The sequence below is a fragment of the Phyllosticta citribraziliensis genome (assembly GCF_038025025.1).
Source record: "Phyllosticta citribraziliensis strain CPC 17464 chromosome Unknown J3D65scaffold_10, whole genome shotgun sequence".
Classification (NCBI taxonomy): domain Eukaryota; kingdom Fungi; phylum Ascomycota; class Dothideomycetes; order Botryosphaeriales; family Phyllostictaceae; genus Phyllosticta; species Phyllosticta citribraziliensis.
Window position 1 is genome coordinate 1432703 of NW_027117347.1, and position 12869 is coordinate 1445571.

The following is a 12869-nucleotide window of genomic DNA, read 5'->3' on the forward strand; positions in this document are numbered from 1 at the left end:
GCTGCGAGTGCATTACAGTCGTTTACCGTTTCCTAGCAGTTTGCGATTTCCCAATTGAGCGCTTCAGATTTCGGTTTTCACGGCAGCAATGTCTATTGCTTTGCAGCGCGCCCGCATGGGCAAGCTGGCCAACGGCGTCGCACCCGCGCGCCTGGCAGCACAATGGGGACAGCAGCGGAGAAGCATCTCCGTCGAGGCATTGGATGCGCAAAAAGAGGGTGCGGAATCATGTATCCTGAAAATTTCGCGTTCTTGGAGCTGACTGGTGGTCCAGACAGAGAAAGAGTTGTAGTGCTCGGTTCCGGTACGCTCCCTTGTGACACCCCTGGATTCTTCGTGGTGCCAATGGCCCGGGAGATGATTCGCGAATAAAAGGCTCACATGTACGATTCAACAGGCTGGGGTGGCTACACTGCTGCGCGCCGACTCGACCCCAAGAAATATCAGGTCGTTGTCGTTTCTCCCCGTTCCTACTTCGTTTTTACTCCTCTTCTCGCCTCGACCTCGGTTGGCACTCTCGAATTCCGCACCGCGTTAGAACCTGTTCGCAGCAAGCAGACCGACATCAAATTTTTCCAGGGCTGGGCCGACTCGGTCGACTTTAAGAGGAAGAAGATTGTTATTGAAGAGGCGGTGGACGACCCCTCCCAGGGCATGGCGTTGACGGCAGACCGTCATGAAAACAAGACTGGCGAGCAAAGAGCGTTGGAAAAGGCCGAGGAGGCCAAGAAGGGCGACCTGTTTGACCTGTCATATGACAAGATGATCATGTCCGTGGGATGCTACAGCCAAACTTTCAACACCCCAGGCGTCAAGGAGAACGCATACTTTTTGAAGGACGTTGGTGACGCCAGGAGAATCAGGAACCGTATTCTGGAGTGTGAGTTTTTCCGAAAGATGAAAGGGAACAAATGCTGACCAGAAAAAGGCTTTGAGACGGCTGCTCTGCCTACGACCTCGGACCAGATGCGCAGGAACCTGCTCAACTTTGCCGTCGTTGGAGGTGGTCCCACGGGTATCGAGTTTTCCGCCGAGCTGCACGACATCATCAGGGAGGACCTGGCCAACCTCTACCCCGAGCTGATGTCATACTACAAGATTACGGTTTACGACGTTGCGTCCAAGGTCTTGTCCATGTTCGATGAGAACCTCGGCAAGTACGCCATGAACGTGTTCAGGAGAGATGGAATCGACATCAAGACGTCCCACCACGTCGAGGAGCTCCGCACTGGCGTTCCTACCCACCAGACCGGTATCAAGGATCCCAGGGGTTGCTACACGCTCAAGGTCAGGCAAGAGGGAGAAATTGGCGTTGGTATGGTCGTCTGGAGTACTGGTCTCATGATGAACCCCTTTGTCAAGAAGGCTCTGTCTCGCTTCAGCGACCTGCCAGCTAGGAGAGTCGAAGTCCAAGGATCCGACAAGGGCGTTGAAAGCTGGATGGTCAAGAAGCACCCGCGCAGCGGAGCGATCATCACCAACAACCAACTTCGCATGATCCTCGAGCCCGAAACCGACGAGGAGACGGGCACCCGTGCCATTCTGAAGGACGTCTACGCCATCGGCGACTGCGCGATGGTCGAGGGCACCATGTACCCGGCTACGGCGCAGGTCGCATACCAAAAGGGCAAGTGGCTCGCCAAGCAGCTGAACAAGGGAGAAGAGGCCGTAGACCACGGCAAGGGCTTCCGCTGGAACAACCTGGGTGTTATGGCGTACCTGGGTAACTGGCGCGCTATCATGCAGAGCGGAGGCGGTGGCCACATTTCTGGCCGCGCTGCGTGGTTCATCTGGCGCGGTGCCTACCTGACCAAGGCTGTCAGCATCCGCAACAAGATCCTCATCCCGCTCTACTGGTAAGTCTTTCTCTTCCGTGTCTCGAAGACGCAATGGCTAAATCTCATCACTCTCTAGGTTCGTCAACTGGGCGTTCGGCAGAGATATCTCTCGCTTTTAGCAATCACCGCCGGGAACCCGTTCATAAGTAATGATCGGGCGGCCGCGGCGATTCCCTACAGCCAAGCCGAAAAAAACATAAGGGAAGAAACAACATGAAAGGGAAATCGCAACGCCGCCTCCGCTCCCGCGTCGCCGACATGAACGATAACGTCAGCGACAAAATCTCTCCTCATTCTCTCTGTAAAAACAAAACCGCCGCCCCCAACGAACGACAACGACCCGACCAAAACAAAAAATAAACCCGACTCAAAACTCCGCAAAGAACAACCCCCCAAAATGTGTACATACGGTTCCGCGTCGTTGCTGCATTTCCAGGAGTCTCTGCTGTTCCCCACGCACTTGTCTTTCTTGCTTGTTGGTCTCTCCTTTGTTTTGTTTGGGATAGAACGGTTGGGGTGAATGATCTAGAAGAGAGCATGCCCAGGGAGGGGATGCGGGGCGTTTGCGCATAGAACAGTTTCCCTTCCTCTTTTTTTGTTTTTCTTGTCATCACTCTCTCTTGTTTTTCTTTCCGGTCTTGGCTTGGATGGCGGAAGCACGGCTCGTTTCTGTGAGAGAGAGGCGCCGCGTGGATGCATCCAGCCCTTCTTCGACCGCTCTGGTGAGATTGCGGTCTCCTCTTCTCCTCTTTTTTCCTTTTTTTGTCTGCTAAGTCGTTGCGCCTGCTGTCGTTGAGCGGGATGTTTGAGCGTTTGTGGTTGCCCTCCTGACGAGAGCGAGCGACCCCTGGGGAACATTCCTGGCTTTGTGGGCCTGGCATCGAAAAACAAATACCTACTTAAAAGCATCGGATGGGTGGATGCACGGATGGATGGATGGCTGCTTGGATACTTGGATATCTAATGATGGAGATATATGGTGGATGGGTATGTGGAAAAGGATTGGCTTGGATGGGATGGGAGGAAGGGAGGCATGATTGATTGGTTGATTGTGGGGGGTTAATATACCAATGATAATTGTTTTGTCGCTTCTGCCTTTGATTCGTTGCCTCGTCCGTTGTCGTTCGAGAATGACTGGTCCATGTGTATGTGCTAGAACTACATGATGGCGACATTGAGCGACTACACCAAGTGGCTCGCCAGCGGATCAATCGCAGATGACTGTGAGGGCTTTGGATAGGGACGATTTGAGAAAAGGCAGCGTGGAAGAGGAGATAGACGCATGGATGGGCTATCCGTTGGAAGAATCAGGGGAATATTCTTCACTCAAAAGTAGAAAAAGTTGTAATTCCTCCAGACATTTGGTCAGCTTCAATTGACCCAGCGCTTCTCTCTACCGCTACTTCCCGCATCTCAAGACGCAAATTCATCCTGCATGGTTTTCGCCAGCGTCCACATGTTCTCCATCTTAGCCCTGGTCAACGCATCCTTGGCATCGGTATCCGTCTCGCAGGTCCTCGCGCCCATCCACCTGGAGAAAGCACGCTGCTTCTCCAGACCCTCCCAAACCAGGACGCAACGATTGCCACTCATGTCCTTGAGCTGGCCCGTGTCGTCCGTCGCCGAGAGCCATGGCTTCTCGGCCTCGCGAGACGACTCTTGGCGCTCGCTCGTGGGCAGCGCGTTCTCGGTCCACTTGATGCGGTGCAACATGAGCTTCTTGTAGTTTTTGATCGAGTGCGCGCCACCCTCAACAATGATGAGGTTGAATTTGGGGTGCAGCACCGTGATTCCTGTCAGCGCGTTTTGCTTGGCATTGATGTCGACTTGGTAGCGGTGCTTGCCGTACGCAAGGCTGTCGACCTTGAACACGCAGCAGGATATACCCTTGGCTGCATCGCCAGCTTGCTGCTGCTCGAGCTTCTCGTGGCGTTGCTCCTTGGTTAGAGCCCGCTCGTGATTCTCGATTTCGTGCTTTGTCGCTCGTTCGGCAATCTCGCGGTTGACGCGTGCCTCGACCGCAGTGGGATCTTTGACGGCCTGTTCACCAAGGACGCGCATGAGGTTGCTCTTCTTGACCTTGGGAGGAGGCGGTGGTTCCAGACCCAGACGGATCTTGGCTTGTTGCTCTTTATGCTCCGCCATACGACGCTGGCGACGCAGCTTCGCTTGCTCCTTGGACGTAAGGGGTAAAGGTTTGGGTGCGGGCGCATTCTTGTCTTGCGGAGGCTCCAAAAGGACGGGATGCTGGACGTAGTGCGTGATGATGGAATCCGGGGTATCAATTTTGGCCTTTTCGAGATCGTATGCTCCGTCAACGAGGCCTTCATCCCACCATTCGACTTCTGGTGGAGCAGACACAAGAAAGGCCTTTTCGTTATCTTCGTCCAGTCCAACCTTCTTCGCCTGCTCCGCAATCCTCTTCTTCATCTGCTCCAAGTGTTCCTGACGCCTCAAGGCATTGGCCTGTTGAATGAATTTGCCCTTCTGATTGAACACCAACTGCTTAGACTTTCTTTCTCTTCCACTCGGCGCACTTCCGATGTTCGGGTCAAAGTACGGGTTCTTCTTCAGTTCCTCCATGTTCGGCCCACTCAGATCCAACTGCTTCTTGTTTTGTTTCGACCCAGGAGACTCAGTCCTTCTGTTTGCCATTGTGGTTGCGAATTTCGGCTGCATGGACTTGCTCCCCCTCGCGCCAACACCCTGAGCGGAATCGCCCATGAGCGCTGGGTGAAGGCCAATGTTCAATCCACCGCGTGCTTTCGAAGTGTCCTCTTCATACTGAGGAGGCTGCCATGAGGGAGCAGGGGCTGGGGTGGAGGCCTTTTTCGTGGCAGCTGCCACGCGAGCCACGCGAGCCTTCATAGCATCGATCTTTGCCCGAGCAGCCTCGGCAGCAGTCTGCGCCGGTGCTGCTGGCGGGGGCGATGCGGCGGAGCTCGGAGGAGCCGGTGAAGGAGAAGCTGAGGTGCCATTTCTCTGGGCCTCCAACTTTGCTCTGACTGCAGCGGCGCGTGCGCGAGCCTCAGCTACGGCCTTGGAGATGTCCGGCCTGCTTGATGCAGTAGTCGGAGGTGCTGGTGAGGCATTGTTCGATCTAGGTCGTTTGCTGTCGGCTTGAGAGTCTCCATTCTCAGGATACGGACGTTTCTCGACCATGGCGAGCGTGGAGGTGGAAGAGCGTGAGAGGGTCGAGTTTTGGGTGATTCGGCGCGGGAGACGCGCAGTTGTTCGTCAGACATCCGCGTTGGCAGAGCGAAACCACCTCAGGCTGTCACGAGTCTACACCGCCTAACGGCAGAACCAGCCACACCGCCTTCAGACCATGCACGGACGTGAAGCTTGCCCAAATTTTTGGCGCTCAGAGGCGCGTCTTTTGCGCTCTGAACCTCCAAGCGCGATCCACTGCGCGCTCCCTCTTCCCCTCAACCCAGTACCGAGCACAAGATGCCCTCCTCGCTCGGTATGAACATTGCGGAGCCCGTCTCGTCGTCCATTGCGGGCGTCGAGTTCGGCTTCCTTACCTCTGAGGAGATCCGGGCTCTCTCGGTCAAGAGAGTGACGAACCCTGTAACATTCGACAATCTGCTTCATCCGACCCCCGGTGGATTATACGACGCTGCTCTCGGAGCATTCCTTGACAACCCGTCAGTCCTGTCCTTGCTTGGGATCTTGCACATAGCTTTTGGCGTACTGGCAGAACTTGCAGACAGCCTTCTAACAACTGCGTAGGTGCTCGACATGCAATCTCAACACCCGCGATTGCCCAGGTCACTGCGGCCACATCGAACTCCCTGTGCCTGTCTACCACCCAACCTACATGGACCAATTGTTGCGCCTCGTCCGGTCTCAGTGTCAATATTGCTACGGCCTCAAGATGCCCCGAGTCCTTGTCCACGAGTACACGCTGCGTCTCAAGGCTCTCCGATACGGGCTTTTGAGTACCGAACTAGAAATCCACGAGATGAAGCTTCAATCGGATAAAAAGGACCCGAAAGAAGAGGGCGAAGACGTGGAGTCGGACGACAGTGATGTTGCGAAGAGTGACATTATGAAGAAGCGGGAGGCCCTCTTCAAGCGGGCTCTCAAGTCTATCGGAGGCAGGAAGAGGTCGGAATGGTCGACAGAGAAGACAGAGGCCATCTCGGAGGCGCGAAGGATCCTCATCAAAAACTTTCTCTTCGACATCAACAAGAACAGGAAGTGCGGAAATTGTGGTGGAGTCAGTCCGTCTTTCAGAAAAGATCGCTACGTCAAGATTTTCAAGAAGGCGTTGAGCCCAAAGGACAAGGCTGCCATGATTCAAAAGGGAATGAAGATTAAGAACCCCATCGTGGAAGACGCGGAACGACAAAGACGCCAACTTGCACTCAAGAACAAGCACAAGGGAGATGCAATGGAGACGGACGAAGGAGTCGCAGACATGGATGCTTCAGAGCTTGAAGACGAAGAAGATGGCGAGTCAATTGATGTCGACGAGGAAATTACCGACGGAACGGCAATCGCAGTGGAGGCGGCAACGGTGACGGCCTCGAAGAAGTCCAAGGACCAAGGAGAGCCCGGACAAACCTATGTTACCACTTCTGAGATCAAGGCTTTCCTGGAGCGGCTATTTGAGAAGGAGCAGGAGATCTTGAGCCTCGTCTATGGACCGCGGACCCGTGCCAAAAAGTCTGGAAAAATGACACCCGACATGTTCTTCATCAAGACCCTTTGCGTCCCGCCGACCAAGTATCGCCCAGAAGCCAAGACTGGACAGGACAATGTTGCCGAAGCCCAAATGAACAACCTCTACAAGAACATTTTGCAAGTTTGCCAGGACGTTGGAACGATCATCGCCGACATCAAGAGGGGCGCCACCGAGTCTGGCAAGGAGCCCAGAAGCTACAGCGACCTTCAGAACAACATTGTCAAGTTGCAGGACGGTGTCAATTCTCTCATCGATCGCGACCGCAATCCTATCCAAGGAGCTGCTGGCAAGAAGAATGAAGACGGCATCAAGCAAAAGCTGGAGAAGAAGGAGGGTCTTTTCCGTAAAAACATGATGGGAAAGCGTGTCAACTTCGCGGCCCGCAGTGTCATTTCTCCAGACCCCAACATCGAAACCAACGAAATCGGTGTTCCTCCAGTCTTCGCCATGAAGCTGACATATCCTGAGCCGGTTACCAACCACAACTTTTACGAATTGAAGGAAGCTGTTCAGAATGGACCTTTCAAGTGGCCTGGTGCCTCGGCCATTGAGAACGAGGATGGATCCGTCATCAACCTTGAACGCAAGAATTTGGAAGAACGCACCGCGCTTTCAAACCAGCTTCTCGCACCGTCCACTACAAGGGTAAATGGTGCAAGAAACAAAAAGGTCTACCGGCATCTTAACAACGGCGATGTTGTCATTATGAACCGGCAGCCCACGCTCCACAAGCCATCCATGATGTGTCACCGAGCCAGGGTTCTTCCAGGAGAAAAGACAATTCGCATGCACTACGCCAACTGCAACACCTACAACGCCGACTTCGACGGTGATGAGATGAACATGCACTTTCCACAAAATGAGCTTGCGCGGGCAGAAGCTGCAACCATTGCAGACACTGATCATCAATATCTCTCTGCCACTGCCGGAGCGCCTTTGCGTGGTCTGATTCAGGATCACATCTCCATGGGTGTTTCCCTGACCAACAAAGATACCTTTTTCACGCGCGACGACTACCACCAGCTTCTGTACGCCTGTTTGAGACCCGAGGACAACCACACGACTTCTGGCAGGCTCTTGACCGTTCCGCCGGCAATTCGGAAACCTAGGCCACTTTGGACGGGAAAGCAGCTTATCACCACTGTCCTGAAGAATATTCAACCCGAAACACACGCTGGTCTCACGCTGCATTCCAAATCGACGACTGCCTCCAACCGATGGGGCGAGGGATCTGAGGAGCAAAACGTCATTTTCAAGGACGGAGAACTTCTCTGTGGCATTATGGACAAGAAACAGATCGGTCCAGCCAGCGGAGGCTTCGTCAACGCCGTATACGAGGCTTACGGCCACACCGCTGCTGGAAGGCTTCTGAGCGCGCTCGGTAGAATGCTGACCAAGCTACTGCACATGAGAGCATTCTCTTGCGGTGTTGAGGACCTTGTGCTCACAGCAGAAGGAGAGAAGACGCGCCGTAAGATTCTACTGGGCGCCGAGAAGGTCGGTCTTGAGGTTGCTGCCAAGTACGTCTCATTAGAAAGTAGCAATCCGACTTCGACGAGCCCCGAGCTGCTGAAGAGGTTGGAGGGCGTCATGCGCGACGACTCGAAACAGCACGGTCTTGATCAGCTCACCAACCAAGCTACTGCCGGACTTTCTTCCGAGGTGACCAAAGCATGTCTTCCGGATGGTTTGATCAAGCCGTTCCCAAAGAACCAGATGCAGTCTATGACTGGTTCTGGTGCCAAGGGTTCTCAGGTTAACGCCAACCTCATTTCTTGCAACCTCGGGCAGCAAGTTTTGGAAGGACGTCGTGTGCCTACAATGGTCAGCGGAAAGACCTTGCCTTGTTTCAAGCCATTCGAGTCAAGTGTCAGGGCCGGTGGTTACATTGTCGACCGTTTCTTGACTGGTATCCGACCTCAGGAGTACTACTTCCACACCATGGCTGGTCGTGAGGGTTTGATCGATACTGCCGTCAAGACTTCGCGTTCTGGTTACCTTCAACGCTGTGTTATCAAGGGAATGGAAGGTTTGAAGGTTGAGTACGACACGTCTGTACGTGATTCAGACGGCAGTGTTGTCCAATTCTTGTACGGCGAAGATGGTATCGATACGACCAAGGAGAAGTACATGATGGACTTTAAGTTTACCGCAGAGAACTTCCCGTCCATCGTCCATTCGTTGAACTTGGGTGGTCAGTTCTCAAGGATGATGAGCGACGAAGTCACCGACTACCACAAGGCTGCCACCAAATCCTACAAAAAGACGAAAGACTTGGGTGTCATGGACCCTGTTACCTCGGTTTACTCCCCGGCAACACATGCTGGTAGCACGTCTGAAAGATTCTTCCAGGCGAAGAAGAAGGTGAGAAAGCCCAGCATAAGACGTTCGATCTACTGTTGCTAACGACACTCCAGTACGCTGAAGAGAACCCCGATAGGCTCATCAAGAACAAGAAACAAGGCGTTGACGGTATCGCACGCAAGACCTTTGACGCCGCCCTTGATGCCAAGTATCTCAAGTCGATTGTCGAGCCCGGTGAGGCCGTTGGTGTTGTTGCTGGCCAATCCGTTGGTGAGCCATCGACACAAATGACGCTCAACACTTTCCACTTGGCGGGTCACTCGGCAAAGAACGTCACGCTTGGTATCCCCCGTCTGCGCGAAATCGTCATGACTGCAAGTGCAAAGATTGGAACGCCTTCCATGACTTTGTACCTCAATCCTGAACTCAAGAAGGAAGAGGGTGAGAGGTTTGCCAAGGGCATCAGCCGGCTCAGTCTTTCCGAGATCATCGACGACGTCACGGTCAATGAGACGGTGGGCAAGGGCGTTGGATACAGCATGGCGAAGATTTACAAGATTCGCCTCAACTTGTTCCCGTCCGAGGAGTACTGCAAGGAGTACGCCATCAACGTCAAGGATGTCGAGCAGACGATTGAGCGCAAGTTCCTCCCCCGGTTGCAGAAGATCATCCGCGCCGAGTTGAAGAAGAAGGGTGAGGAGAAGACGCTAAAGGCAGCTGCCAAGACCGACGCCCTGCCGGATATCGGAGAGTCTGCTGGCGTCATCGAGCAACAGCAGTCGCGGCCGGATGCTGAGGGAGGCAAAGGCGATGACGACGAAGATGAAGATGACGATGGCGATGCGACAAACTCGAAGCAAAAGGCCAACCGCTCAGAGAACGCTTCCTACGCAATGCCCGACGACGGGGAGGCCGCCATTGAAAAGCAGACCCGAGAGAGAGATGCTACGCCGGACGTTGAGGACGAAGGTCTCAAGAGCCGCTCGAGGAGCGCTAGCGACTCTGAAGACGACTCTGAAGACGAGGACATTGGGAAGATGAGCAAGATTGCCAAGGCCGAGAGGGAGCTGCGCATCAAGGAGAAGGTCCAGGACATCGCGTCTTTCAAGTTTGACGACGAAGACGGCCAGTGGTGCGAGATTGTCTTCGAGTACGACGTGTCGACGGCCAAGCTGCTCATGCTCCACCTGGTCGAGACCGCCTGCCACGACGCCGTCATCCAGTCGTGCGGCGGGCTCAACGGCTGTCTCGCGACGACGGAAAAGATTGACGGCAAGAAGACCAACATCATCGTGACCGAGGGCGTCGACCTCAAGGCCATGTGGGACTACTGCGACGTCATCGAGCCGCACAAGATCTTCACCAACGACATCTGCCAGGTGCTCGAGAACTACGGCGTCGAGGCGGCGCGCGCGACCATTGTGCGCGAGATGAACGCCGTCTTCGGCGGCCACGGTATCTCGGTCGACAACCGCCACCTCAACCTCATCGCCGACACAATGACGCGCGGCGGCGGCTACACGGCCTTCAACCGCATGGGCATGAAGAGCAACCCGTCGCCGTTCATGAAGATGAGCTTCGAGACGACCGTCGGTTTCTTGAAGGACGCCGTCATGGAGGAGGACGAGGATCTTCTGGAGAACCCGTCGGCCCGCATCGTCGTCGGCAAGCTCAGCAAGGTCGGCACGGGCTCGTTTGACGTTCTTATGCCTGTCGGTTGAGCTTGGAGGGCTAGAAAAGAAAGGAAAGTAGATGCAGGAAAAAAAAAAAAAAAAGTTGCGCTCGAGTGTTCTATATGCTCTTGAGCTAACTGGGCGTTTTGAAAAAGGGTTGGGATCCGCATTTATGGCGGGGTTAGGGTGCTTTTGTGTTGTAAATTAGCTCTGATGCTTTTCATAGGATGGATAGATATGCACTAGATTGCTCTTCTGATGTCTGCGTCTATTGTGCGAGAAGATTCCCATTGGGCTGTTGCTCGCATTGAAGAGTCTTGCGCCGGCCTTCCCATGACTATCCGAAAGAATAACGCCTTCTTTTTCTCCACCATGTGCATCGACCAAGCCCAAACCGAACCTTCTGCCTTGCTCCTCTCGCACCTGGAGTTTCTCGCGGCGGCATCACTGCAACTTATAGCCATCCCCCAAACCATCGACGACACAAATCTCCAGGCCGACGACCGACTCACGCTGCCGCGCCGGCGACGTCGTTGCAAGAGCCGCTGGCCTGGTCTCGCCAAGCATCTCTGCTGCTGCCGTGCTCGAACGCCTCCTCCGCTGCGAGCCGGAAAGCGGCGTTGGCAGCGTGCCCAGGCCACCTCCAGTCAAGACGGCCTGGCTCGACTTGGTCGAGCGGCTGCGCGACGAGTGCGACGGCTCGCCCAGCGACGTCACTTTGCGGAAGATGGGCCGTAGCGTGATGGCGCAGGCGGTGCAGATGGCGACTTGGACTTCGATGTGGCTCCAGAGGAGGATCTGCATGAGGGACGAGGATGGGTTGGTTGGGATGTCTGGCTGGCGAGAAGAGAGGGGGCGAGAAGACTTACCCAGATGGCGGTATACGGAGGGTCGCTGGAGACGCTCCAGTCGTATATGGCGATCAAGCGGGCGATGGAGGCGCAGAGAGAGAGACTGCCGATGAGGAATATGCCAATCACGGCGGCTGCGATATGGGATGGGCCAGTCAGAGACGTAAACGAAGAATGTAAAGGGCAGGAGGAGCTTCCTCACCTCGTCGTCGCTTTGGGATTTGCAGCTTGGCCAACACGGGCATGGGCAATATCAAAATGACAAAGTCTGTCAGGATGGCCGTGGCGGACCGCGCAAAGTACGCTGCTTCCAGGTTGATACAGCCTCTGGGGAACTCGTCTACATCCCATGCTCGTGACGGGTTGGAGCATTCAAAGATCTTTGTCGTGGGCATTTGGCGTCAGTGGCGGCGGATTCTCGCAAGACTTTTGAGGAGTCAGGGTTGCTCACGTTTACGATTTCTGTAATGATGGTGTCGAGTAGGACGAAGTAGGCCACTCCTTTGATCCACATTCTCAGGCGTTGGTGGATGAAGATGCGGTAGTAGAGAATGAGGATGCTCTGTTTGACAAGGCATAGCGCGAGCGGATAGAGCAGTTGGTACGCGTACCAATGCTTGTATATTGGCACAAAGTTTTCCCGCGGTATGGTTTCCATGTGGGTCCTAGCAAAGTGTTACCCAGTGCGTCGAAACAGATGAGAAGTTGAAAGTATGCTACCAACCCTGTGCCGTACGTGACATGGACGAAACTCTGCACGTTCATACCAACCGCAACGATGAAAGCCGCCAAGATGCAGTAGTCATCCTTGCCAGCTTCTCCAATATGCCGGATGCGACAGTAGAGCCTACACTTCTGTTAGCATTCCTACTTTGCTGAGGACGAAAAAATCCTTCCCGCCATCTTACCTCAGCGCGATGAAGATGACATTCAAAATGAAAAGATTTCCCAACACTACCAAGAATATTGGCTGTCTTGAGCCATTGGCAGCTGTGATATATTGCATCCCGTGCGGCAGTGAGCGGTGGTCGTCTTCTCCTTGCCCCTTTGGTTTAACAGCCAATTATCGCCACGGCCTTCTTTCCGAACAAGGCGCGTAATAAGGTGTTTGAGAGTTTCACCGAGCGACTATGACATACAGGGCGGCAGGCCTCCTGTTCACTGAGTCCACGAGTCATTCGTTCGTGCTCCGTTTTCTGCTGCGACAACCTGGTATAAGGTCCCTTGTACTGGCCGACTGTTCGGTCTTCGGTGTCACTGGTTTCACGGTACGGTCGGTTGCAGTCGCAGTGTCCCTGATACGAGAAGAATGGCAGATGATACTTCAAAGCTCGCCAATGATGTCTTGAATCTGGTATCGGGTTCCATTGTTTCTCAACAGTGCAGGCAACGTCGCTCGGCAAACCTTGGCTCTTCGATACCCAATCTCTTCAAAGCCTCAGATGCGGCTGGCTTGGAGATGGATGTTTACGGTAGGTTGGTACCGATAGACGTCATCCCGTCATCATCT

General features: G+C 54.3%; 5 protein-coding genes across 5 annotated transcripts; 2 read left to right on the top strand and 3 right to left on the bottom strand.

Moving 5' to 3' along the window:
- The first annotated feature begins 141 nt into the window (after positions 1 to 141).
- J3D65DRAFT_75373 (pyridine nucleotide-disulfide oxidoreductase-domain-containing protein) lies at positions 142 to 1994 on the top strand. Its single transcript, XM_066804149.1, has 3 exons — positions 142 to 218; positions 275 to 880; positions 929 to 1994. The coding sequence occupies exons 2-3, from the start codon at positions 382 to 384 to the stop codon at positions 1858 to 1860; spliced, it is 1431 nt and encodes a 476-aa protein (XP_066652617.1). The 5' UTR covers positions 142 to 218; positions 275 to 381; the 3' UTR covers positions 1861 to 1994.
- J3D65DRAFT_75212 (uncharacterized protein) lies at positions 1869 to 2930 on the bottom strand. The gene has a single exon (XM_066804148.1). The coding sequence runs from the start codon at positions 2717 to 2719 to the stop codon at positions 2129 to 2131; it is 591 nt and encodes a 196-aa protein (XP_066652618.1). The 5' UTR covers positions 2720 to 2930; the 3' UTR covers positions 1869 to 2128.
- Positions 2843 to 5068, bottom strand: J3D65DRAFT_634788 (U4/U6 small nuclear ribonucleoprotein). The gene has a single exon (XM_066801255.1). It carries the CDS (start codon positions 4998 to 5000, stop codon positions 3252 to 3254), a length of 1749 nt encoding a protein of 582 aa, XP_066652619.1. The 5' UTR covers positions 5001 to 5068; the 3' UTR covers positions 2843 to 3251.
- Positions 5069 to 5224: 156 nt separating this feature from the next.
- J3D65DRAFT_661118 (DNA-directed RNA polymerase-like protein I subunit) lies at positions 5225 to 10766 on the top strand. Its single transcript, XM_066802588.1, has 3 exons — positions 5225 to 5488; positions 5574 to 8895; positions 8949 to 10766. The coding sequence occupies exons 1-3, from the start codon at positions 5289 to 5291 to the stop codon at positions 10554 to 10556; spliced, it is 5130 nt and encodes a 1709-aa protein (XP_066652620.1). The 5' UTR covers positions 5225 to 5288; the 3' UTR covers positions 10557 to 10766.
- On the bottom strand, positions 10755 to 12516 carry J3D65DRAFT_75560 (uncharacterized protein). Its single transcript, XM_066804151.1, has 6 exons — positions 12268 to 12516; positions 12084 to 12206; positions 11811 to 12024; positions 11562 to 11739; positions 11378 to 11493; positions 10755 to 11306 (listed from the first exon to the last, which is right to left on the bottom strand). The coding sequence occupies exons 1-6, from the start codon at positions 12363 to 12365 to the stop codon at positions 10953 to 10955; spliced, it is 1083 nt and encodes a 360-aa protein (XP_066652621.1). The 5' UTR covers positions 12366 to 12516; the 3' UTR covers positions 10755 to 10952.
- Positions 12517 to 12869: the final 353 nt, after the last annotated feature.